We start from the raw sequence: 27,623 nt of genomic DNA, 5'->3' as shown, positions 1-27,623 counted from the left end.
CAAAATACAGCATCCATTCCTGATCAAAATTCTTCAGAGTGTGGGGATAGAGGGGACATTCCTCAGCATCTTAAAAATCATCTACAAAAAGCCCACAGCAAATATCATTCACAATGGGGAAGCACTGGGAGCCTTTCCCCTAAGATCAGGAACAAGACAGGGATGTCCACTCTCACCACTGCTATTCAACATAGTACTAGAAGTCCTAGCCTCAGCAATCAGACAACAAAAAGAAATAAAAGGCATTCAAATGGGCAAAGAAGTCAAACTCTCCCTCTTCACAGATGACATGATACCAAAAGACTCCACCCACCCCAAGATTGCTAGAACTCATACAGGAATTTGGCAGTGTGGCAGGATACAAAATCAATGCCCAGAAGTCAGTGGCATTTCTATACACTAACAATGAGACTGAAGAAAGAGAAATTAAGGAGTCAATCCCATTTACAATTGCACCCAAAAGCATAAGGTACCTAGAAATAAACCTAACCAAAGAGGTAAAGGATCTATACCCTAAAAACTATAGAACACTTCTGAAAGAAATTGAGGAAGACACAAAGAGATGGAGAAATCTTCCATGCTCATGGATTGGCAGAATTAATATTGTGAAAATGTCAATGTTACCCAGGGCAATTTACACGTTTAATGCAATCCCTATCAAAATACCACGGACTTTCTTCAGAGAGTTAGAACAAATCATCTTAAGATTTGTGTGGAATCAGAAAGGACCCCGAATAGCCAGGGGAATTTTAAAAAAGAAAACCATAGCTGGGGGCATCACAATGCCAGATTTCAGGTTGTACTACAAAGCTGTGGATATCAAGACAGTGTGGTACTGGCACAGAAACAGACACACAGATCAATGGAACAGAATAGAGAATCCAGAAGTGGACCCTCAACTTTATGGTCAACTAATATTCGACAAAGGAGGAAAGACTATCCACTGGAAAAAAGACAGTCTCTTCAATAAATGGTGCTGGGAAAATTGGACATCCACATGCAGAAGAATGAAACTAGACCATTCCCTTAGACCGGAGATAAACTCAAAATGGATGAAATATCTCAATGTGAGACAAGATTCCATCAAAATCCTAGAGCAGAACACAGGCAACACCCTTTTTGAAGTTGGCCACAGTAACTTCTTGCAAGATACATCCACGAAGGTAAGAGAAACAAAAGCAAAAAATGAACTATTGGGACTTCATCAAGATAAGAAGCTTCTGCACAGCGAAAGAAAGAGTCAACAAAACTAAAAGACAACCTACAGAATGGAAGAAGATATTTGCAAATGACCTATCAGATAAAGGGCTAGTATCCAAGATCTCTGAAGAACTTATTAAACTCAACAGCAAAGAAACAATCCAATCATGAAATGGGCAAAAGACAGGAACAGGAATCTCACAGAGGAAGACATAGACACGGCCAACAAGCACATGAGAAAATGCTCCGCATCACTTGCCATCAGGGAAATACAAAACCACACCAGTGAGAATGGGGAAAATTAACGAGACAGGAAACAATAAATGTGGGAGAGGATGTGGAGAAAGGGGAATCCTCTTACACTGTTGGTAGGAATGTGAACTGGTGCAGCCACTCTGGAAAACTGTGTGGAGGTTCCTCAAGGAGTTAAAAATAGATCTGCCCTAGGACCCAGCAATTGCACTGCTGGGGATTTACCCCAAAGATACAGATGCAGTGAAACGTTGGGACACCTGCAGCAATTTCCACAATAGCCAAACTGTGGAAGGAGCCTCCGTGTCCATCGAAAGATGAATGGATAAAGAAGATGTGGTTTATGTATACAATGGAATATTACTCAGCCATTAGAAATGACAAATACCCACCATTTGCTTCAATGTGGATGGAACTGGAGGGTATTATGCTGAGTGAAATAAGTCAATCGGAGAAGGACAAAGATTATATGATCTCATTCATTTGGTGAATATAAAAAGTAGTGAAAGGGAATAAAGGGGAAAGGAGAAAAAATGAGTGGGAAATATCAGAAAGGGAGACAGAACATGAGAGACTCCTAACTCTGGGAAACGAACAAGGGGTCATAGAAAGGGAGGTGGGCAGGGGGTGGGGGTGACTGGGTGATGGGCACTGAGGGGGGCACTTGATGGGATGAGCACTGGGTGTTATTCTAGATGTTGGCAAATTGAACACCAATAAAAAATAAATTAAAAAAAAAAAAGAAAACTTCTTGACGAATCAAACTTTTTACAGTTACTTTTTCCTTTTCCTCCCTTTTACCCCTTTACAATCATGTTTATTAGATCACACTATGGTGCCCCCAGTTTAAGAACTAACATTCAATCCCTTAAGCCTTCTTAATTATGAGTTTCTTAATAAAATGAGTCCTGGGACCCATGCACAGTGCACAGAAACAGACCTTCACGTTCTGCCCCAGGCACCTTCCTGGCAGCTGCTAGAGTTGGTGATACAGAAGACACCAGAAGAAAAGTAGCAATTCATGATCCCAGATCAAAATAAGCAATGGTTTCAATAGTGTGCTTCTGTTGCTCTCGCTGGCCCCCAGCGCCCGTCATGCCCTCTCTTGCTCCTAAAAAGGCAAGGTAGATAAAACTACTGCAAGGCTTCCCAGCTGGTATCAGTCCCTGAAGCCAGACCTGGCAAGACTGAAGGAAGTATAATCCATCTTGAGTTCCCTCCTCCCAGAGAGCCTTGGACCCAGGGCCCACAGTCCAGTCTCCAGCCTCTCCCTCACCCCAATCCAGCTCATTACCCGCAGCAAGTCACTTGCCCTCCCTGCGCCTCCCTTTATTCCCTTTCTTCATTTTAGGACACAAGCAATGGAAGGAACGAAGAGGACAGAACCAAGGCAGGCCCTGGCCCATGCCGGCTCTTTCTCTCCAGCCAACCACTCGCCCTCCCTGAGCCACTATGTGCAGCCACAGTCGGGAGAACACAGTGAAATCCAAGTGCTGAAATCCAAGTACAAAAGCCTTCTGTGTGACAGTTATAATGATCTTGAAAATGAGTGTTTGGAACCTGACTATCTCTGGGATTCCCTGCCAGCTCTGGTGAATAGCAATCTCCTCCCTGCAAATCATGGACACCATTTCCTAAACTCTGTTGAGAGTTCACCAAGCCACCCTAGTGGAAGAGTGGACTGCTCCCAAGTCTGCTGGATCCCCAGCATACCTTTTGCAGGAGGGAAGAGTGGAGGAAGCACTGGAGTTTCTATTTGTTTCTTTTCCCTTTAGAAACCAGGCACATATGTCAAAGCTTTTCCTTCTTCCTTCTCCCGACAATCCCTCCCTTTCCCCTCTCTAGAACCTTCGTGGACTTCTGGCTCTCTGAACTCCTGCGGTCACCTGTAGTCCAGATCACAAAATCAGCACTTAATAATACAAAGAAAAGAGGAATATCCCTTTGATATTCCCCTTTTTGATGAAACATCACTGGAGCAAATGTTTTAATTGCATTGTAGTGCTTAGTGCGGTGGTTCCCAGACTCTCTGCACTTCGGAGTCACCCCGGGGAGCTATAATATAAAGGAATAGTAATGCCTCTGCCTCACCCCCAGAAATAATGATCTGATTGGCACAGAGCGTGGCCTGGGCTTGGGAATTTAATAACCACCCTCCTGAGTGATTCAAATATGCAGGCAAATTTGGCAGCCCCTAACTATAATCTTAGAACTTCTGACAAAGGGACTAAAATCAGCCCCTCCCTGCAGATGAAAGTCAAAAGTTGAGCAAACTTGAGTGCCTTGCCTGACTCACATCCTCACATCGACCTTAATGAGACAGCCAGCCTCTGCAGTCAACTCATGTTGTCGAATCCTTGCTACTCAGTGTGTGGTCCACAGGCCAGCAGCATCACCTGGAAGTTTGTCTGAAATGCAAATTCTGGGGCCCCACACTGAATCAGAAACTGGGGTGGAGACTTGCTTGTTTTAACAAGCCCTCCAGGGGATTCTGATGCCTGCTGAAGTTTGAGAACCTGCTCAAGAGAAGTCAAGAGGCCCGGATGGTAATAGTAATGTGCTGCTGGCCAAAGGTGCAGAAAGCCCCTAGGGGTCCTGGGACCTCATTGTACCTGGGATCTTCTGGGCTGCTGGTTAAAAATGACCAACCTCGAAGAATGTTATTTTTTAGACTGCTAAAAATCCTGGAATTGTTATTTTCTGTGCTGTTTCACGTTTGTGAATTTTGAAGCCAACAAAGACTACCTCACACTTGGAGACAGGGATTTCCTCATGCACCCCCTGCAGCTTTCCCAGGTGATGGGCTGGCAGCCTTGCCCAGTGGAACCATCACCGAGGTATCCAGGTCATTAGATGAGCCTGATCAGAGCCTTGCTTTCCAGGATGGAAACTGTTACCTTAGGTAATTGGGATGCATGGGAGGCACAGCCTATCCTGGAAGCTGTGCAGGTAGCGCCAGGCTACAAAAGGCAGCCAAGCCTGGCAGACGATCAGAGGAAAGCAGCATCTGGTTCTGCGGTTCCTGGGCTCTAACAGGTGCCCCCAAACCACTGATCTTAACATCTCTGTATGCAGACCCTAGAGGCCAGCAGGTGACTTGGGCCAGATTCCCCAGGCACCACTTGTTTTGCCCCCAGGAAGAAGTCTGGCTCTAGAAAAGGATGCATTCCTCTTATTTTTTTAGCGAAATAGTAACTTGACACTAGTCCAAGTAGTTAAAAAGACACTAAAAGGAACCCAATTTAGAAAGGTTTTTAGTAGGCTAAAAACAGATGTGGCAAGCCATTTCAGGATATTCCGGGAGATGAGATGGAGAGGGCGGGCTTCGGAATGGCTCGTCCGCCTCTTCTGCGCCGCCCAGCCAGGTGCCTCTGCACGGAGAGGCTGGACCCATAAACACGTTCTGGAAGGAAGCAGCCCCAAGGCTTCCTTTCTGCTAATCACCGCTCCTGTGATGCATCCGGCCGGATCCGAGAGCGCCCCCGTCTCTCGCCGCTCACGCGCTTCCCTGGGAGGGCGGTGGCACCTGTCCGGCAGGGGCGGGGCTGTAGTTAGAGACCCTCGGCGACCCCCCCCCCGACCCCGCCCCCGCTTCCTGCAGCCGACGCGTGGGGGCGCCCCGCTGCACCTGGCCGGCGGGGCGCACAGGGGATGGGGCAGGGCCCGACAGGGTCGCCGTGCCCGCGGAACCCTAGCTCTCCCAAGGAGTTGGGAGAACGATCCCAAAATGGAACGCTAAGCCTTCAATACACTGCAAGGACTTCTGGTGTCCCTGACTCCAAGGCGTTGAAGCCGCTAGCACCCATATTTGTTGAAAATTTGGGATGGGGAGGGTAAGGAGTCTAAAATAGAAGGTGACCGGCTATATGTCCTACACTGATTGCATTCTAATAAGGTATCTTTATTAGATACGATGCACCCAGTACAGCATAGGATGCAGGTGTGGGTGTGTTTTGGTCTCTTGTAATTTTCTGAGAAATACATGGGTTTGGATTCTATATTCATTCTATTGAAAATTGGTTAACTGTAGGGACGCCTGGGAGGCTCAGCAGTTGAGCACCTGCCTTTGGCCCAGATCCTGGAGTCCCGGGATGAGTCCCACGTCGGGCTCCCTGCATGGGGCCTGCTTCTTCCTCTGCCTGTGTCTCTACCTCTATCCCTCTTTGTGTCTCTCATGAATAAATAAAACCTTTTTTAAATAAAAACCGTTTAACTTTAGAAACACACATTAAATACTCCCATTGTACCTATCCACTACCTTCTGCTTGCGTAACTGGAATCTCTAGGTAAAGGCAAATCTCCCAATATAGAAGGGACTCTAGTATATACAACCTAAGCATCTATACAACCTAAGCATCTCTGTTAATTAGCATTGTGAAAGTAATTAGGCATTCTATACGTGAAATTAGGGTTAGTATCAAGTTAGACATCATCGCAAATATGCATGATCTGCCCAGATTCACCTTATGCCAAGGAAAGGAACCAGAGAAATTCTCCTTCTCACACAGAGTATTTTAAATGCTGCAAAGGTATCCATAATGTAAATCTTCGAAACATTATATATAAGCCATAATACTTAAAAATATTTATACTCTGTAAAGTCACAGATAATGTTCCTATGAGGGGGGAAAAAAAAAGACTCCCAAAAAAGACTAAAAATTTAATGAGGACAGGGACTATCTTTGTCTTAGGTTCCACTGTATCCCCAAACCCTAATGTGTCTGGCTTATATCTTGCCAAGTAATGCTAATAAGGCTTAAGTAGAACTATACCGAATCAGCTGCCAAAAAGTTTCTTGAAGAAGCAGCTGAGATAATGACCAGCCACGTACCACACTGGAAACATTAGTGTACCAAGGTGTTTGGCATTCTGGAAGAGGTCATCTCTTTTTTTTATAAAAAAAAAAAAAAAAAAAAAAAAAAAGGATTTCTTTGGAAGGATTTCCTCGGAAAATGCCCACAAAACAAGTCAGAAATAAAATTCAGCACTCTCCCAATCTGGGATTTTACGTCCTATGCCAATTCTATGATTTTCTCCATGAGATCAATCCTGTATGGATCTACTGCATGTTTAGGTGTTGTGTACGGGACACAGTGGCAGATGTTGCATGGTTTACAGAAATAAGCAATACAGGACAGCCAGGTGGCTCAGCGGTTTAGCACCCAGGCACAGGACTTGAACCTGGAGTCCCGGGATCGAGTCCCACATCGGGCTCCCTGCGAGGAACCTGCTTCTCCCTCTGCCTCTCTCTCTCTCTCTCTCTCTCTCTCTCATGAACAAATAAATAAAATCTTTAAAAAAAAAAGCAATACACCACCCTTTTCACGCTGACAGGTAATAAGCAGAATCAAGCAGTGTAAGAAGGGATCCTATTAACAGGACAGGCATGTGTTATCAGAGGATCAGGGAGAGAGAGAGAGAGAGAGAGAGAGAGAGAGAGAGAGAAAGCTCTCATCTATAGAAGAAAGACTTTGAAGGGGTGTGGTATTTGAGATGTACTTTGAAGAATGAATAAAATCTTCAGCTGGAACAAGGTACGAGTTGGAAGAGAACAGTCCAAGCAGAAGGAATGGCATGAGTAGGAGTTTGGATCTGAGTGAGCCACTTATCTTTGAACATAAAATATATGTGGATAAAAAGGACAGTAGTAAAAGATATAGCAGAAAATGTTAGTTGTGGCCAAGTAAATAAAAGGTCCTTATATGCTGAGCCAAATTTAATTTCTCTTTAATTTCATGGGTTGTAGTTGGAAATAGAAGCTTCTTAAGCAGGGCAAGTGAATGCTCCTGGGATTACACTTTGGAAGGGTTCTTGGGTGGTATGGGGAGAATGCCCATGCAGGAAGTACCAGAACCTGAACTAATATTCTGACAGAGAATAACAAGTTGGAGAATGTTATTTGAGAAATAACTTGAAAATACTCTTAAAACTTGGCAGATGGTTTTGTAGAAGGAATCAGCAGATTTTGTGCCTGGGTAACTGCAGAAATCATGGTGTCATTGACCATGGGATTCAGATGGGGTGGGAGCATGAGGGACCAAGGATTCGGTTTTAGACGTACTGGCTTTGTACTTCGTCTTTGGAAAGATTTCCACAGAAAATGCCCACAAAACAAGTCAGAAATTAAATTCAGCACTTGGAGAAACAGGGCTGGAGGTAGAGCAGTCATCCACAGAGGAAGAGCAACAGGAGTGGATAAAGCTGTTAGGACTTCAGGACAGAAGAGCAGATGATGTGGGAGAGCTTGGTTCTTGTCTCCTGGAGCCAAAGAATGAATCTCAGAGACAACAGAGAGCAAACAATAGAGGTTCCTTAAGCAGAGACACAGAGGCAGCTCCCAGGAGTGAGGGGGGGTCCCCACAGAGTTGCCACTGAGGGCCTTTAGGGTCTGCCTTTTAGAGAAAACTGGCCAGGGAACTTGGTCCATTTCTTGTCAATATCAGGGTGGATATTTACAACAAACATGAACTTGTAACTGTCATAGCAACAAACAAGATTTTTTTTTTTTTAATAAATAACATGAGCCCAACCAAGGTATTCCCTTCTCTCAGGTTACTATCTCCTCGGTAACATTTCCTACATCTGAGGTTTCTGTGATTACTTAGTAGCCATTAAAGAGGGAGACTCCCTAACAATTGGAGCTAGAGAGCCTGGTTTGATTTTCCTGTTTTTACAATCTTATCTCTGTTTCCTGGGGATGGGTAGGAGCCTGGCTCTGGGGCCTTTCCCTTACTTTTCCCTGCCCAGCCCCGTCGCCTTTAATTCGTTCCTACATCACAGATGCTAAGGAGAGAGCACCCCACCCCCACCCCTATCAGCCACCTTGGCCCCCCCAGCCTCCCTCCTGCTCTTCCCTCCTTCCAGGCATTCACTGAGGTCTGGAAGAGCTACAGGACAAAAAATCAATTCGTTAGAAGGGGGCCAAGTTAACAAATTTCTTACACCTGAAAAATCTTTAGATTAGAGGCTTCTGGCAATGTGGAAAGACTACTGCTCATATTTTACCAAGTTTTGTATGTAGAATTTACTTAGATTAAAATGAAGGTGTAATTTTAACTTGGGAAAACCACATAGTGACTTCCCTCACCAGAAAAAAATCTCCCTCGCCAGAAAAAAATCTTCCCTTGCCAGAAAAAAATCTCAAAATTGTTTAGGCAACTTCTGTCCTAGAAGGAATTTTAAATTCAGAGGAGCTAAAATGTTGTAAACTACCTTTTATCGTTTATTTTTCCAAGCCCTTCCCTGAATAGAGATAAACAGGAAGTGAATGGTCATGGTAACTGGGATGTTTGCTATTTAAATACAACTTGTGAACTTTAGACAATTTTCTTAGGCTTCACTACCCTTATAATTCAAATTTTGTTTTCTTCTGAGGGTGAGAAAAGAAACACAGGTGATCTAAAAAATAAATAAACCTCATTCTGAAGTGTAGAGCTAAATTTCTGTTTTTGTGTGCAAATTTTATCCTGTAAATCGCACTGTGACCCATCATTTGGGTAGCTCCAAAAGAGAAAACAAAAAAAGAAAAAAAAAATCCCCTCTAAACCCTTCATTTCCTTTGTGTTTTCTAAAGGTCAAATGCTGCAAGTACTGGCCAGATGACACAGAGATATATAAAGACATTAAAGTTACCCTAATAGAAACAGAACTACTAGCAGAATATGTGATAAGAACATTTGCTGTTGAAAAGGTAAGTTTTCACACCACTTTGAAAAGTTATGGTCAGATGTTAGTGGTAGCAGCCTCATTAACTTCCTTTGGATAATTTATATGTGGTCACACCTAAATGCAGGGAGGCTTTGCCTAGTGATGTGTCAAGATTGCATCCTGCCTCCGATTCTATAATGGTTCGGTTCCATCTTCAAAGCAAATCATTCCCATTTCATAAGAATCTATATTATGCTACTAAATCAAAAGATAATGCCGATCTATTTCCCTTTTCTGTTTAACCTAGTTGATATTGTTCGGCCCATCTCTCTTTTTCTGTTCACACTTCGATAAATGTCCTTCATATTGTCCAGCCATATGGGTTTCCTAGTAGTGAGTTAGTGTCAGTGCTGAGACCCAGGTCCTACTTCCTTGAGGCTTTTCAGGCCTATGGCTCCATGAGGACTGGTGTATTTTTCCTGGTGGAAGTGACCTACCTGGAAACATAGGCAGATACAGGACACTCTTGCATGCACTAGTCCCTTCATTCATACTCATTCTCATACTGGTTTCAGCCTTTGTACTTGCTGGTGTTGGGTCATGAATGCTGTGCTGTGGCTCTACTTTGCCTCATCCCATGTGCATGGATGGGGCCTCTTCTCTGGGAAGCACACTGTAGGGCATAACAGGGAATTTCCTTATTCCCCCTCTTTCTGCTGACATAGGGAGGGGCCGGAGGTGAAGCAAACTGCAGTCCATCCAGAGAAGTGGCACAGGTAGGCTGTGGGGAGAGTGGAAGTGATGTGACTGAGAAACACTCTGCCTTCTGATCCTCATCTTGCCTTTGATGAAGGGGACACACAGTTTTGTCTCAGAGGTCCACAGCCTTTTCCATCAAGAGACGATTCCCCATAACTGAGCCCTGCCCTGGGCCTAACAATTTTGTCACAAATTGGTGCAGTAAAAGCCTACACTCATTCAATAGCAGCAGGTCGCCTTGGAGGACCTAGGTGATAAGTGCACTGCTGTGCCGTTGGCTCCTGACCTTCCTCTCTAATTTTCATCGCATCTAAATGCACTTTTTGGATTAACAACACCAGTTTGGGAAAATCAAGGAAATTGCAGCATCCATGTTTTGGCTAATTTACCCTGATGTTTTCAACTACATATCCCGGTTTTCAAATCCATATTTGTCATAGAATCACAAGGCTGAAAAGACTTTATTTTAATCTGTTTCTCATACTATTTAGCATTTTTTTTCCTTAGCCTGTCTTTTTTAATAAGTAGGCAGGAGGCTTGGAGACTTCAAAGAATGTGGAGTTCTGGTTGACTCAATTCTTCAAGTTCTGAACCTCACACTTTGATGTCTTTTTTTTTCTTCTTCTTCTTCTTCTTAGGCAGGATTGGAAAAAAAAATGTGGAGGATTTTTGTATGGCTCTTGGCAAGAGCGCTCATGAATAACTGCATTAAAACAGATAGTGATAAAAGACCCTCAATATTTTTTTCTTAAAAAAAAAAATCATCCGAAGCCATCACTTAAACATGGAGTTCTTTGAACAATAGTCAGCTCTCTAATAAGCTGAAAATGCATCTCTGTTGCTAGAGGAAGGGTTTGTTTGTTTCTTTGCTCTTTTTTTAACCTCTTATTGTGCTCTCCTACATTCCCAGCTGCACAGAAATGTTTCTGAAATATCCAGTTATTTTAGTCCTCAGACAACCAGCAAAAGTTGGTGGAAGGAAGAGAGTAAGGAGCCTATTAAGGATTTGGCGGAAATCAAAATGACATGTTAGTGATTTCCTAACTGGGCAATTGAAATCTTTAAGGCAAACAAATCATTAGTACTTCTGTGGATCACTTCTTGTAGATTTTAAACTTTCTCCTTAGAAGAGAAAGGAAAAAGAAAAAAAGAAAAACAGTCAAGTATATTCTTTGCGAGGCCTGCAATTCAGGTTCTATTTTGAGAGTATGTTGCACCAAGGGACTCAAGGTGAAAGATGGATTTGGGCTCTACCCCCCAAACACGCAGACAAGAAGACACATTGCAATTTGAAACTGCCGAGTTCTTGTTTTGCATGGGATTGTCATATTTCCTTTCTCCTGCAGTTGATGACTCAAAGCTAAATAGATTTTAAATAATAAAATTGTCATCGTGTCAGGAAGAAAACAGCTCAGAAGTCTCCATGAATCTAGGCAGCCTGGTGAATCTCTCGCTCACTGTCCTGCCAGAAAGGAAGTTGACGTTGGCCACCAAAATCTCTCTACTCAGGAGGTGCCTCAGAGATGGCAGTGGAAATATGATCCTGCGCGCTTAAGGGCAGAAAGGGTAGTTGGTGACTGATTCATTCCACAAGACTTATTTATTAAGCACCCACTTTGAGCGAGGCACTATTACGTCTTGGGTTCTTCCTTCCTATTGTATTTACTTGGCAAATGAAGTAAATGTCACTTTTTTATGTATCATTAATACTTGTTACAATGAAAAGTAAACAAAAAATATAATTGATATCAAGTTGGGATATCTGAGCTGCAATCAGCGATCACATTGATGATCTTTTCACCAAAATATGTTACAAAACAGCAAAAGGAGAAATTGCCACATCCACAAACAAGAATTGGCTCAGAAGCAGTTGCCTTTGCTAATCTTGTCAATAGTGAACATATTAGAGGGTAGAGGCTTATTTTAGGAAAACGGTCTCTGCATGCCAGAAACTGACATTTACCTTGCTCAGAAAATGAGTCTTAAGAGCTCAGTTCGGGGCCCTTCTCCTGGTGGCTGGGGTTCTGAACTTGGAGGATGCTGGGGCTGAAATCTACCAAAGCTAGGAAGTAAAGATCTCAAAAAATAAAAAATTTAAAACAAACAAACAAAAACAGTATATGGGAGAAACAAATGCCCTATGTACTCTTTGGAATAAATAAATATTTATTATAGGCTTTCCCACTTCATGGAACTACCCCTGCTCCAGGTGTCACATGTAAAGCTCAGAGGGGCTCTCCAGGGCTTTAGAAGGTGATACAGGCTCAACCGTTTGTCTTCTGGTGGAGATTTTGGGACTGGCCAAAATGTTACCATGGTTTCAGTGGTAAGAGATGAGGGCTCCTAACCACCCAGTAGTATTACTCTGGAGTCACAGAGCATATTTAGTAGATGACAGTATGGATTTGCATTTCTGAATCCCTGAATGATTTAATTCCTTAGTGCTTAAACTCCATTAAAGAATAGCATGATTTTCAAAGAGAAATAAAGCTTCAGCATTTGTGGGTTATTAAACTAAGACATATTAACACGTTGGCAGCATACAAGTCTTATCTTAAAATCTATAATTGTTTGCCTCTTCTAGTTTTTCCAAGCACATTAAAAATTCCAAATTTCTAAAAAACAAAAAAATTCTGAATTTCTTCCTAAGAATTACTTAGGAAGAAGAATTACTTGCTTCCTAAGAATATACTTGCTTGCTAAGTGTATGCAAACAATGACCAATGTGATAGTGAGCAGGGTAATGGGTATTTAATGTTAAGATAACAGTAAAACCAAATTCAGAGCCCAACACAGAGATGGTATTCAGTAAGTGCTCATCAAATAAGGGAAAAGAGAAGTCAAACTTGATCCCAGATTTACCATCTAGCCTTATTCTGGAAGTCATGTGTTTTTTGTTTTTTGTTTTTTTTTCAAAACAGATTTTTGTTTTGCAACACATCCTTAATATCTAGGTTGATAGTTTGAAAGAAAAAAACTGATGGATATAAATCAACTTTATTATTTTCAAAACAAGAGTAAATTAAAAAGAAAAAAACTCTGCAAGTCTTTTTCCTTCTGTCTTCACTTTACTTCACTGGGACGTAACCCTCCTTCTTCAATTTACTGATCTAACGTAGAATTCCAGCAAAAATGCCTCTTGATTTCCATGGTATACATTTGCTGCCCTGCCTGTCTGTCACAAGCCAGCTGTGTTGGCCACATGGAGACAGGAAACTCTGTCTCCATAGCTCTGTGACCCCAGCATCTGGAGTCATGCCTGAAGCATCGCATTCACTCAGATTGTTGGTGATTGGATGAGTGGATTAAACGTTTACCCAAATTAGAAAGAGAAACTTATGCGATGCCTGGGGGGCTCAGTGGTTGAGCCTCTGCCTTTGGCTTGAGGCATGATCCTGGGTCCAGGGATCGAGTCCCACGTCAGGCTCCCTGTGAGAGCCTGCTTCTCCCTCTGTCTCTCCTTCTGTCTGTGGGTCTCTCATGAATAAATAAATAGAATATCTAAAAGATAGATAGATAGATAGATAGATAGATAGATAGATAGATAGATAGAAGGAGAAACCTAACAAACCTGAGATGCACATGAACATGAGTTCTCTGGCCTATCTAGTTGGACACTGGTCCCCATTCACTTTTCCAGAGACATTCTCTGTGCATCCACAGTGTGTGCAAGAAGGTACCAGAACCCAGAAGAGCTAAAGAAGGCTCCTGCATTTCAGTCGCTGGTCTTGAGACCACAAATACCCTTGAAGACCATCAGGTCCCTGTTCTGTGCCTCTCTTTCTGTGGACTTGCACTTCACACCATGGGATCTAAGTGACACACACTGTTGATAGAGCCTACTTTAGAGGGAATTTCAAGGAAATCAGAGTGCATCCATTTGCTGCAATTGCACCTATAAATGGACATTTTCCCCCAACGTCACCTCCCTTTCACCCTCACGAATATCTTCCTACCTGGAATAAGGCTTCCCAAGTGTTTTTTTAAATCTAAGAATGACCTTCCTCCCAGCAATGCATAGCTTCCTAGCCCTAGGCTTACTGACTGCTTAGGGATACTTGACGCTCTTCTGGTTGCTCATCATTTATTTTCGTTTGTTCTCTTTCTTCCTTGCTGTGCTGATTGACTGATGGCAGAGAGGTGTTCACGAGATCCGAGAGATCAGACAGTTTCACTTCACCGGCTGGCCGGATCACGGGGTCCCCTATCATGCCACAGGGCTGCTGGGGTTCGTCCGGCAGGTCAAATCCAAGAGCCCGCCCAATGCAGGCCCATTGGTGGTACACTGCAGGTAAGCAGAGTGCCTAGAGCCTCTCAAAGGAAGTACGGTGGGCAGAAGATAAAGGGGCTCCTTTGGCGGTGATGGCAATGGTTTGGAATTTGATAGATGTATGGTTGGACAACCTCATGAAGGTGCTAAATGCCACTGGACTGTATACTTCAAAATGGTTATTTCATTTAGATGACTTTCACCATAGCAAACAGGTCAAAGAGGGAGAAGCACAGGGGTCCTCCTTTCTCCACTGACAGACCCCTCTTTTCCCTCAGTGCGGGTGCAGGGAGGACTGGCTGCTTCATCGTGATCGATATCATGTTGGACATGGCAGAAAGAGAAGGCGTGGTTGACATCTATAACTGCGTGCGGGAGCTGCGGTCGCGGAGAGTGAACATGGTGCAGACAGAGGTACTTGGGCTTCGTCCCTGGGCCCCCTGCACCCCACCTCCCAGAGCCAAGGGGGGAAGAAACACTGACAGTTCTCTCTTCAAAACTCCTCGGAAGAAAAAGGGATACACCTGGCAATCTCTTTCCCTCTTCTTCCCTCCCTCTCTCCTTTCATTAACAGAAAAGGCCAGGAGTCTCCCAGGTAGCAATCTGCAGTGAGCCTAAGTATGACCATGCTTCTGCATCAATGGCCCCAGTAGAAGCTCTACATTAAGCTTTCAGGGATTCAGTACTATTTTTTTTTTTTATTATGTCTTTTAAACTAGCTAGTAACCACAGTAAGATGACTCCTTGAGAATAGCCAGGCATTTGCCAAGTGGCTTAAGGGTAATCTCTGTACACTTTTTTCTTCTCCTATCCCTAAAAATTCTGCCCGGTGGCTTGGCATCATGGGAATTTGCACACATTGTGGAAGTACTCCGTACCGCCTAGTACTTCTATAAATTAGAATTCACGGTGTGTCAGGAATTTAAATGTTTGAGGAAAAGAATTACATCCTGCCCTGAGGAAATTCATATTTTTACTTAATATCTGCTTGATTTAAGGAGGCATTACACCCACCACCTGGAAAAAAATGATTCATAAGGCAGAAGGAAGAATAAGTAAGAATCCCTTCCATTCAGATTTTACATTAAAGTTTACAAAAGCCACTGGTTTCAAGTTTACAGGAACCTAATTCCATTTTCAAATAACCTAAATAAAAAATAGCAGGAACTCTAAAGGCTCTTGTCATCTTTTTTCTTTGTAATAGAGATTCTTTGCTTTGAAGATAATGATAATAATGTATTCTTTAGTGTATTTTACAGCTGCTCAAATGTTGCCACGTCCCCTTTCCCACGGGGCTCTCTGTTCCTGAGGTGTTGTTTAATAGGACTGGTCTGTTTTTGAGAATTAAGCATCCTAGTAATTTATAGAAATTAAAATAAAAAGTAATGAGACTCTTTTTGCATCTCCTGTAATTAAAGATCAATAATAAATATGGTGGAACTCTACTGATTAATTGTAGGGAAAGTCCGTGCCAATTCAGAATGAGAGGGCCCTTGTGTATACTGTGGACTGGTGCATACATACAAGAGCTCTGCTCTGGACACCTAAGGACTTTTGTCATTATCACATTAATGTTTCAAAATAAGTAGTTCTAAGTGCTGGAAACTATTTATTTTCATAGTGATGCCCAGTTTCTCTGGACATCCTTCACACTGTTGATTTGGTTAGCAAATTCCTCTTTCCATTTTGGACGGATAAGGTTCTGCTCCTTTCCTCACCTGAAATACTGAGTCTCAAACCCGTGGGATCAGAATTACAGAGGTGGTTAAGCCCCAGCCGGTGCAGCATGACAGTGCTTGCTCTGGGATTTATCAGTGTCTGAGTGGTTTTAATCAATCTGTTTCATGCTTCTGCATTGAGCCCATGTGTCTCTTCCTCCTGTTGCGCTGCACACGTGGCAGTCAGCATACACGCCAGCCATCCCACGTGGGCATCTGCACTACTCTGGTAGCGGGACCCCACCTCCCAGCGGTGAGGTCCTTACACCTGGTTTCGCTGTGGCTGGAATGAATTGTCCACGATGGACCGCTGTCCCTTTTTCCTGTCTGCAGGGGGCTGGCTGTCTTCCATTCTTCTCTAGTTCTCCCAACCCACCCTGGTTTCTAACTAGTCCCTTTTGCTTCTTTAGGAGCAGTACGTGTTTATCCATGATGCCATCCTGGAAGCCTGTCTTTGTGGAGACACCTCGGTCCCCGCTTCCCAAGTCAGGTCTCTGTATTATGACATGAACAAACTGGATCCGCAGACTAACTCCAGCCAGATCAAAGAGGAATTCCGGGTAAGTCCTGTGAAAGGGAGAGGCAACCGTGGGCTGTGGCTTTGCTCCTCCAGAAGTATCTCAGAGTCAGCTATGGAACCCCTGAGCCAACACAGAGCTTCTCAGCCTCAGCGTCACTGACATTTTGGGCTGGATAATTCTTGGCTGTGGGTGCTATCCTGTAGGATATTTGGCAGCACCCCTCGCTTCTCCTCCCTGGATGCCAGGAGACCTCCTCACGAGCCGTGACACAACCGCTGTGTAGAGACATTGCCAGTGGCCTGTGGGAGCCAGGTGACCTGGTTGAGAGCCAGTGGTGTAGCAGGGCTATTTCCCCGGGGGGTGTCGCCCCACCGAGCAGGGTGCGCTCCCAGTGCTCGCTGGGCAGGAGCTCCTCGCTGCAGGCCCATCGTGACGCCCGTCCCAGCGGAGGGGGCGCTAAGTCAATCATAGCCAGCCTCTCACTGCCCCCCCGGGGCGCAGCCCTAGGCCACAGGGCACGCCGTCCCCGGACCTCGGACCTCGGCGGTGGCCTTTCTATCTGATGGGCACCGGCTGCGGACAGAATCCAGGGGAAGGAAAGGGAAATAAGCGAGGGGCTGGGGGGGCGGCGTGGGGGAGCACCGGTGGCCAGCGGAGGGGCGCAGACCTCCCGCCGCGCAGCCTGGCCCGGCCGGAGACTGCGCGGGCCGGTGCGCCCGCAGCGGGCCCCTCCCCACGCCCGTGTGCTGCGCGCAGACCCTGAACATGGTGACGCCGACGCTGCGCGTGGAGGACTGCAGCATCGCGCTGCTGCCCCGCAACCACGAGAAGAACCGCTGCATGGACATCCTGCCCCCCGACCGCTGCCTGCCCTTCCTCATCACCATCGACGGGGAGAGCAGCAACTACATCAACGCGGCCCTCATGGACGTAAGCCCGCCCCGCCCTCAGGGACCCAAGCCCCGCCCTCAGGGACCCAAGCCCCGCCCTCAGGGACCCAAGCCCCGCCCCGCCCCGCGGACTCGGGCAGCCCGTCCCGGTCCTCCAGGGGATGCTCCACCGGGCGGCGGCCAAGCGGGGCCTGGGCTGCCTCCGCTCCCGGCCCTCGTCCTTGGTTGCCCAGACGCCAGCGAGCTTGCCCGCGAGGCCCACTTCGGATTCCACGTGCTCCTGCGGCGATGCCGCGGGTCTGGGTCCCTGGGAGACCACCTGCCGGGACCCCCTGGTCGGTGAGACACGTCCCAGCTACCGCCCGAGCGCTGAAAGCCTTAACCCGCCGGCCGCGGAGAGGCAGCCGTTAGGGCAGCGAGGCGGTGAAGGGGGTGATACGGATCGCAGCGTTGTTTCCTCCCCCACCCTCCCAGCTCAGGCAGCAATCAACGTGGGGAAATGGTCAGTCAGGACAGGTAGCGCACGACTCAGTCCTTCTGTCCCTACGCTTACTTCTAACCGAATGAACATTTGCCGTCCGATTGATGGGAAAAGTAAATGGGTATTTTCAGGGCTAATATGGAAACTCTATTGGTGTGATATCAGTGAAAAGGTACTTAAGTCTACCTGAGGGCTCTCCAGAGCCCTAAGAGGCGTGTGCATCCTTCTGCGGCAGGAATTAGTAATGCCGTCACCCATACAAATGACCCTTGAACAAATTTTAGGAAAAGCGGAAGTATTTTCATTGTACGTTTTTGGCAAATTAAATTACATTTTTCTCCGTTAAGACGCTTACCTATAGGGCCGATAACTGCCTTTCTAGCAGATACATCAAAAAATTTGTAAGAGCTACTTATTAAGGTCTCTGGGTGTCGATGTGAGAATACTTTATGATTAGTATTCTGCAGATAAGTCTATATTTAGTCTGTTTCGGTGTTGACAGTGCTGCTGGGATTCAGCAGTTGTTAAATGTGCCCAGAGTTCTGTGTCACAAGTTTCCATGTGCACAAGATAACTGAAGCCTTCCCCCCTTTTCTTTTTCCTGGGTATATCTGGATCTTTCTTGTTTGTGTTTGCAGAGCTATAAACAGCCTTCAGCTTTTATAGTCACCCAGCACCCTTTGCCAAACACAGTGAAAGACTTCTGGAGACTGGTCCTGGATTATCACTGCACGTCTGTGGTTATGCTAAATGATGTGGATCCTGCCCAGGTGAGGCTTGTGCCCAGAGTCAAATCTGGGTTTCTTCTGCTTGCACAATGAGAACATGGATCACAAATGCCAGGTGATGGGTGGGAGCTGGAGCGAAAGCACAAATGTGAAAAGCAGATGGAATTAGGGTTGGGGGTGAAATCTGAAACCCAAAAGATTAAGATCATAAAGTGACAGGCAAGACAGGGTCAGAAATTGGCTATTCCCAAAAGATGGAAATAGAAACCAGAGGGAGATACAGGGTCATGGGTGGAGTCAGAGCTGCGGGATAAGAATGTCACACACCTGCATCAAACAGAGCCAGCAAACCAGGGAGCCCCGAGGAAAGGACAGCAGCACCCAGCACAGAGCTTCTCCCATTCAAGGGCAGCAGTGGACTTCCTGGCATGGCTCACTGGAGCCTGCAGGTCGAGATGGTCACACTGGGGTGACAGTGGAGACCAGCAAGTGATTTTAAGGGACAACGATTACTTTTGTCAACTCTTTGGTAAAGATAGTAAAAAGAAATAAAACTGGGACTTGAACATAAAAGAAGCTCAGAATGATAAATGGGGCTTCCCCATAGCTGCTGTCCTTACACATAAAAAGAGAAAGAATAGGGCTGTATTGCCTAGGTACTAGTAATGGGGTTAGAAACATTCCCTTAAAGGGAATTGTCGGCAAGCATTGGCACAGTGGCCCTTTAGGAGCTGAATTTATTGCATTCGGGTACAGCTACACCGATTACACACTTAACCACCGTGTCAGAGGGTGTTATGGGAACTGTGGACTTCTTGTGTTTTAAGAATAAACTTGTTCTAAAAAAAAAAAAAAAAAAAAAAAAAGAATAAACTTGTTCTGAAACTGAATTAATTTTCTATCTGGTAGAGACAAGTTTAAAAAAGAAAAAAAAGAGGCCTGAAGAGTTTTAGCATCCAACTTGGACAGATTTTTCCTTCCTGAAATCCATTTTATTGTCATCAATCTGCCATAAGTTCCACGGACATTCACTTCAGTTCTTTAATGTTTTTAATTATGTTTGAGGCCCTACATGATATTGTTAAGGCTCTAGCCTGAAAGCTAGTGAATGAAATAATAATGATAATCCTTGTCCTCATCTAGTCCTTTCTACTTAAGAAGCTTAAATATTTTAGAAGTCTTCCACATTGATCCCCTCCAAAAGAGAGATTGCAGCCATTTTTAAAGACCAGCAGACACTACAATTCAGGGAACTTCAAAGGCCCAACTCAAAATAGCACCAGGGATCCTGATCTTCTAACTCACAGTGCCATGGGTTAAATTTCACTAATTCAAGATTCTTCAGTCAAAGACCATTAGGGGACAAGTGACTGTTTCCTCTTCAGAATCATCCCTTTTCCCCTAATGTGAATCCTGAAATGTAGTGATACAGTGCTTTTTTCATATCTGTGAATCAGGCATTAGTGACTTCCCCATGTTCTTTTAGAACGATAATGTTGGAATTCTAAAGCTGCATTCTAAACCCTAACTGTCTGGATTCAAACCAAGCCTTGGCCGACCCTGGTGGGAGAAGACAAAGAGTCCAATTCCACTCAACAGACAGAGCTGATTTTCAGAGTGAGAGAAAGAGGCTCCTGGGACACAGTCATTTAGAAAACACTAAACTGAGCATTTGAACTTAAAGTCTCTGCAGTTGTACAAGAATAGCACTCAACTATTTTAAGTATTTATAGGTCCAGTTCATGGACGTGTTATGCACCATTTAAGCCATTTTCTACACGGTTTACTTGGGCTGAGTGCAGAATGTAGCGTGCCAAGCACCACTTGCTGGCTCGGGCCATTCATATTTCTCCGGTGTAAGTGATAAGCTTTAATCAGGGCTTGAACTGAGAAAGCAAGCAGAAAACAGAGCCAGCTCAGTCTGGAGAAAAATGGGCAGAACAGTTCAGATGTGCATGTTAGGACTTCTGTTACCATCTCGACTTCCCATCATAATGCCTGTTAATTTTAACAGTGGGTACACTTGGTTAGGAAGGGAAAATAAACATCAATGTGCTGTCATTTGACAAGGCAGTCTTAGAACTTGTCACCAGGAAATGAAGGAAGTGAAATGTTTATGGAAGCCTTATTTTAAAATAAATAAATGTAACTTTTAAAATACTATAGACTTAGCTAACGTAAAAAGTACCCTTAGTTTACTCCGCCCTCATTCTTACGAAGGTTCAAACCTCCAACTTCTTTGTAATAGATTGCTGTTTCAGTTGACCCACTGTTAACTGAAAACTATCTTGCAATCCTGGGTGTAAATCAATCTTTACAACCTCTGTCAATAAGATTTTAGGTACCTTGGAAAATAAAAGTCATTCAACAAAAGGAAATTCAACATGTGAATTCTCCTTTTGTGGTAACATCATTCTGCTTAAAATGAGATAGATTTTTCATCTGCTCTTGGCCCAATAGAAACCATAGATAATGAAGTAATTCCCTCTTGCCTCCCATAAGCCACTCGTCCCTCTGGTAAATCAGAAAGATAAAAATTAAACTCTACTCCCAAAAGCATCATTGGATACCAAGTCCCAAAAGAAGTTTAATTTCAGGGCACCTGGGTGGCTCAGCAGTTGAGTGTCTGCCTTTGGCTCAGGGTGTGATCCTGGGGTCCGGGGATCAAGTCCCACATCGGGCTCCCTACAGGGAGCCAGCTTCTCCCTCTGCCTGTGTCTCTGCCTCTCTCTGTATGTCTCTCATAAATAAATAAATAAAATCTTTTAAAAAGTTTAATTTCAGACTTTAAAGGCTCTCAAGGCATCTCAAAGGTCTACGAGAGGGAAAAGTCGTGGGGGTTCTCCCCATCTCTCTGCAAGTTTAGTATTTCTGTGGGGTGGTAGCAAACTAAGATGCCTCTGTCATAAGCCACCCTTCCCAGCATCCCTTCTTCCACACTAAGGTGTGCATCACATTCACACAGTTTCAGTTACCTGGTGTCATCAATACCTGGTGTGTGAGACTCTAGGAAACTGTGATTTTCATTAAAACCACCTCCGGGTAAAACACAAAGGCCTTTGCTCTGATTATATCAGGTTTCCTAGATCTCAGCTGAGAGGGTTTGGACCAGATCATGAAAATATAACCCAACACTGTTACCAGTATCTTGTCACTGAATGGCCCTATTCCCAAAAGTGATTACAAAGTACAAAGCAAGCCCACATGGGGGAGGATGGAGATTTGGGTGCCAGCAGGTACATGCACCATCTCAAGTATCTTAACTCTTGTAATGGCAGCCAGTGCCATCTCCCCAGGGCCTGATAAAGGCATGCAGAAGGGATCTCACAATGGGATGCATTGAACAGCATCCAGATGGCCTCCTTGGAAAGCAGAATGGCTTGTGGCTTAAAGATGCTTTCTAAGAAAATGAAGAAAAAAGTAGAAGGACAGGTGGAGCTGAGGAATCAGCCAACAAGAAAGTCCTTAAATCTACTTGCCAGGAGGAAAAGAGGGAGGGAGAGGAAAGAAAATGAAGTGAATCAAGGAAGTATTAAGACTTACTGAATATCAAAAGTGACCTCCTCCAAGCTGTTAGGAGTCCTTTCATTCCTATAATTAACCTTGCGTTTCTGTGTTGTGAACTCAGTTGTGTCCGCAGTACTGGCCAGAGAACGGAGTTCACAGACATGGGCCCATCCAAGTGGAATTTGTTTCTGCTGACTTAGAAGAGGACATCATCAGCAGGATATTCCGTATTTATAACGCAGCCAGGGTAAGAATCAGCCAGCGTCACTTATGTCCGGGTTCATTATTTTCTCATTCACTGAACATTTAGAGTGCTTGCTCTGTGTCAGTCACTGGTTAGGAGTTTGGAATACATTCTAGGTGTTTGTGAACAAAACAAAGTTCCCTGACCTTATGGAGCTTACATTTCCAATGGGAGAAAACACAATAAATAATAGATATAACAGATATTATAATAGATACAATATGTTAGAAGCAATAAATGCTAGTGGGAAAAGATAGGAAGATAGAAAGCACTACGGCCATGAACAGAAGGGAGAACAAGTCCCTGTCTTAAATAGATGTGCCCTGTGAGCAAAGACCCAACCGACGTGAGGGAGCAGCCTCATGGCTCTCTGTGGAAACAACTTTATAGGCAGAAGCAATAGTCAGTGCAAAGGTCCTGAAGTAAGGCCTTATCTTTCCTCAGAAACAGTGAGGAGGCTGATGTGGCTAAAACGCAGTAAGCAAAGGTGAGAGTAGCTAATTGAGTTGTCCACGTAGAGGGAAAGTAGCCAGGAATTGGGGAGGTCTGGGGGACAGAGACCATGTAGCGCCTCACAGGCCACTGCTAGGATTTGGGTTTTTGCTGTGAAGGAAATGAGAAGTCAGTGCAGGATTTTGAGTAGAGAAGAATCCCATGATATAATTTACCTTTATAATGGAACACTCTAGCACCTGATGTGATGAGCACTGGGTGTTACAGTATATGTTGGCAAAATGAATTTAAATTTTAAAAAATAATAATAAATAGAGTATAAATAAATAGGAGTCCTCTAGCTTCTGGGTTGAGAACAGGTCAGGAGGCCATTATAAAATTCCAAGTGAGAAGCGACAACAGCAGGATGAAGTGGCAGCGGTTGGAGGTAATGAGATAGTGAGATCCTGATAGATTCTGATGGCAGAGCCAATGGGATTTGGGAATAGGCTGGATCCCAAGGGGTAGTGAGGTGTGTCTCAAGATTAGGGCCCTGAGAAATGACCCAATGGAAGTAACAATAACCTAGTTGGGGACAGCTGTGGGTATAACAGGACTCTCCTTCCCAGAGAGAAGGGTGGGAAGCAGACCAGGTTTGCAATGGCTCTTAGACACCTAGGTGGACATGTCAAGTAGGCCTGGATCTAGGAGGGGAAATTCAGAAGAGGCACCCTGGACATGTAAACTGATGGACATGTAAATTGATGACTTATTGGAGTCTTGAAAGCCATGAGACAGAGTGGGCTCATCAGGTGAGAGAGAGAGAAGACAAGGGGCCTGAGGACTGAACCTGGGCTTCCATCAGCAAGAGGTCAGGGAGAAAGGGGGCCGAGAAGAGGGCAGAGAGTGGAGAAAGACAGCTAGGTGAAGAAAGGCTCAGAGAGCGAGAACGATCACCCAGGTCAAAGGTGCCAAAGGCCGTGGGAGATGTAATCCAGTGATTTAGCTGCGGCCAGATGACAACCGTTGCCACGTTTCTAACACTTTCTTGGAATACTCCAATTCCATTGAGTTTTAAGTAAAGATTGACTATGGACATTGTAGCAAGATTCACACCAGTATGCAACACCATGTTGTGCTCAATCAACGCTGTGAAACCTCTGTCCCCCTAAGCTCACAGACATCTCCAGATTATAATTTTTTCCTTTACCCTTAAATTACCTACAATTAAAGTCAACCCATTTTACCCCTTACTGCACAACGGGGTCGGTGCCTCACATCGTGTGTTACTTGTCACTTGGCTTTTGCACAACCCTGTAAGCATTCTGCTTCACTTTTATTTGTCTGGTCTGTCACTTAAAACTCCTAGTTTTTTATAACAGCCCCAGATTAAAGCTCATACCCCTTCAGGCCAGTGGAAGCCTCCTGGGTTATTTATAGGCAGGCCTCTCCTCTACTAACGGGCTGCTTTCTGAGAAGTCTAAGCAGGTGGAATCAGCCTGCTGGAATTCCACACGTGAATGATGCCTTTTTTCTTTCCACTCCCTGCTTGTCGCCAAATCCCCTATAGCCCCAGGATGGATACCGGATGGTGCAGCAGTTCCAGTTCCTGGGCTGGCCCATGTACAGGGATACACCGGTGTCCAAGCGCTCCTTCTTGAAGCTCATTCGCCAAGTGGACAAGTGGCAGGAGGAATACAACGGTGGTGAAGGCCGCACAGTTGTGCACTGCTTGTAAGTGCTAAGAGGGGCTCTGCACCTCAGAGGGGCCCGGCCACGGTCTACTGTCCCCCTAGTTTACTATCCCTTGTGTCTCTATAAATGGAGAAGAAAATAAGTAGGTCTGGGTGAATGCAGATCATCTGTCTACTTGCTAAGGATTTGGTTTGCTTTGCAGAAAACGAGAGGCACATTCTGCATTGCATGAGGTATCACTGCTATAGAAGTAACCCCTGACCTTGTGTTGCCCTTCTCCCACCCCACCCTTCCCAAGAAACACCTGAGTGGGTTCACTGGGCTCCTACCAGCTCATGAGAGCCAAGTGTTAAGTTTAGGGGTATTTCCTGAGCTGATTATTAAACTGTTGGTAAGTTGAAATCATCCACAGTGGAAGTATTTACATCCTCTACATCAGCAAATGCTGCAAATCAGGGCCCCTGCCCCACCTGGCAAAGCTGGTGATAGCACAGCTGCCCTACCATCACACTAGTTGATAATACTCTAGGAAATCATGTCAGAAGTTTCAAAGGAACTGTCTTTCAAAGGAATTGTCTTCTGAGAGAATTTTGTTTGTGTCTTGTTTTTTGCCTGGGAATGTGTATATATGTGATTATGTATACATATTTGGTTAGAGCCGGTGTCTCCAAAGCATGGTCTCCAGGCCAGCAGATCTAGCAGGTGCTCAGAGGGAGAAACCCCTGCTACAGAGCAGTGATTTCCCAATTGTGGCTGCACTTTGAGGGTGTTTTAGGGAGATTTTTAAAAACTACAACAACAATAACAAAAAAGAAAAAAATAACTGTGCCCAGGCCACACCCAGAGCAATATGCTTTATCAGAATCCCTGAGGAGAGGCCCCAGACATCCATGTTTTTGCAGACTACTAGATTATCTCAACATGCGGCCAAGGTTGAGTCACTGAATAGAGACAGCCATGCTTTGTGGAGCACTTTCACCTGCAGTTTCTCATTGGTGATGATATGTAGCTAATCAGCCAGCTGGGATTGGCTTAATGGAGCAAGCAATTAGAAAGTCATGCAGTTAAGGAAAATGTTTAGAGAATTTGTTGAAACTTCAAGTATAGGCTTATGTCTCTTTTCAGCGGAGTGTCATTAGCACACAGTGAGATCTCTCCCAAATTGAAGGGAAAATGAGGTTTAACCCTGGGCAGACTAACCCTAGTTAAAATGATAAGCTTGCCTAAGGACATGGGTTACCCTCACCTTGAGGCCCATCCCTCATGCCCTGCCACCTGCCCAGGGGCCCAGGAGGGTCTGTGGTACCTCAGAACTGTGCCCTGCCTCTCAGGAGTCGAAAGGTGGCAGTATTTCTTCCTAAGAAACTGACAGTCCCTTGAGAAGAGTCTTCTGAACCCATTCACACTTAGCCTCAACCAGAGGCCCCAATCCTTTGTCCTCCCTGCTTACTGCTTTTCCCTTCCTTCTTATAGACCCAGTTCATTAAAAACATTTCTACCAAGAAAATGTCAAAGAGGATTGATTAGCAGCACACACCCCCATTTTTATTTCTCTAAGTGCAGATATAACTTCTGATCAGAATACAGTTGGTGGGGGGAGGGGGTCACCAGTGTGAATTGATAAAGACCCAGCAAGGAAAATTGCCATTTTAGTTAAGGTTTGTATTATATGTAAGGTCTTTTGAAAAACTAAAAACAGTCTGCAGATCCCCATATCTGTGTCTGGAGTGTGTCAGTGTCTGGAACTTGGAATGTAATGCATGCATGGTACCTCCTTTGATCAGCAGCTTTCTAACAAGGACCAGTGCTATAACCCAAAGGACTAGTCACACTGGGGGACATTGAGGCACTGGGACGGCCTGCGGGAAAGATACAGAGACCCCTTAAATTACTGCACCTTATAGACAACCACCGACTATACCCTCCCAAGACCCAGCTGTGACCCCAGAACTAAGCAATCACATTGCCATTCCACGTGATGTCTACAGCAGGCTGTTCTTTATCGTGTACAGTGGTGGGCGCCTGTCATTTATGTCCTCTTGCCAGCCCAGCACCCCACCCCTATTCTGATAGGAGAAATTGATCTTTCTTTGGGAAACATTTTCCCCAATTCTGAAGTCCCCATGGTTGCCACAGGGCTGCCTCTTGCTCTCTTGGCATCAGGGTGGACATGAGACCTATGCCTGGTAAGACTGTTTATGGCTGTTTAGATTTATAAATCTTTTAGTTGTGAGAAACAAAGTTAGGTTGAACTCGTATCCTCCAGTATAGGGTGGGAAAGAATGCTTTGAACCACGGAAGCTCTCTGCTGTTCATTTCTGAGGTAGGAACATTGTATTCAGCATAGCGTAGTGCCACCTAACGGTTGTGGGCAGAGCAGTCCCTGCCCCCAGACAGACCTCCAGGTGCTGTAATTGGGATGGTTCTTCGAGCCTCACATATACTCACGGTGAGCAAATAGGGGTGTTCTTTTTTTCTTTATACATCTCCCAGTTCATAAAACCAGAAGAAATAGATAGAAATAAGGGATTGCCATTTTGCAAAAATAATGGATGTAGACAGTGGTCCTGAACAGCTGCTGAAAGCATCAGGTGAAAAGCTGGTGGGGGAAAAGGAGTGTGGTATCAGTGCAGAGACAGAAAGTAGGCTAATGGAGCAGAAGAGAAAATCCTGGAATGGAGCCACACGTCACGATCACCTTATTACAGCAAAGACCCCACAGCAACATACCTACTGCAGGGCAGGAGCAAAAGACAGGTTGTGCACCTGGCCTCCCTCCTCATGCTACATATAGAAATCATTTCCAGATGGATCATGGACCAAAATGTGAAACTGAAAACAATGAAGCTTCCAGGAGAAAATCCTCATGACCATGAGGCAACCAAAGATGATGTTATCCAAGACACAGAACACTAGCTACAAAAGAAAATAGTGGAAAAATTGGATTCCATTAAATTTAAGCACTACTGTTTGTCAAAAGACACAAAGGAGAGTGAAAAATGCAAGACAGAGAGTGGACAAAGAGTCGAGTGATACATGCATCCGACAAAGGACTCACAGCCAGAATGCCTCACTACTGCAAGCCAATAAGAAAAGATCGACCCAATTGTTTGAGCAATAGACTTGACGAGAGATTCGTTTTATAAACAAAGAAGATGTACATAGCCAGTAATCACAGAAAAGGCACTCAGCATTATTCATTTTCAGGATAATACACACTAAAACCAGAATCAGGTGCCCCCTACACACTCACTAGAATGGGTGAAATAGGGCAGCCCT

General features: G+C 44.7%; 1 protein-coding gene across 9 annotated transcripts in view; it reads left to right on the top strand.

Annotated features, from left to right (window-relative positions):
• The window catches only part of PTPRM (protein tyrosine phosphatase receptor type M), a 710,086-nt gene that overhangs the window by 669,674 nt on the left and 12,789 nt on the right, over window positions 1-27,623 (top strand). For 5 of the 9 annotated variants that reach the window (XM_041721656.1, XM_041721635.1, XM_041774314.1 and 2 more), the window contains 9 exons: window positions 9,026-9,142; window positions 9,825-9,875; window positions 13,995-14,149; window positions 14,407-14,542; window positions 16,257-16,406; window positions 17,124-17,297; window positions 18,377-18,508; window positions 22,095-22,220; window positions 24,220-24,383. In XM_041721656.1, coding sequence (XP_041577590.1) covers window positions 9,026-9,142; window positions 9,825-9,875; window positions 13,995-14,149; window positions 14,407-14,542; window positions 16,257-16,406; window positions 17,124-17,297; window positions 18,377-18,508; window positions 22,095-22,220; window positions 24,220-24,383 — 1,205 coding nt within the window. The remainder of the gene's footprint in view (window positions 1-9,025; window positions 9,143-9,824; window positions 9,876-13,994; window positions 14,150-14,406; window positions 14,543-16,256; window positions 16,407-17,123; window positions 17,298-18,376; window positions 18,509-22,094; window positions 22,221-24,219; window positions 24,384-27,623) is intronic. The other 4 variants (XM_041721685.1, XM_041721677.1, XM_041721667.1 and 1 more) reach the window with 1 other exon arrangement.

The sequence above is a fragment of the Vulpes lagopus genome, chromosome 1, assembly GCF_018345385.1.
Source record: "Vulpes lagopus strain Blue_001 chromosome 1, ASM1834538v1, whole genome shotgun sequence".
Lineage (NCBI taxonomy): Eukaryota > Metazoa > Chordata > Mammalia > Carnivora > Canidae > Vulpes > Vulpes lagopus.
The sequence above is the reverse complement of the archived record's forward strand: the minus strand, read 5'-3'. Positions and strand labels throughout refer to the sequence as shown.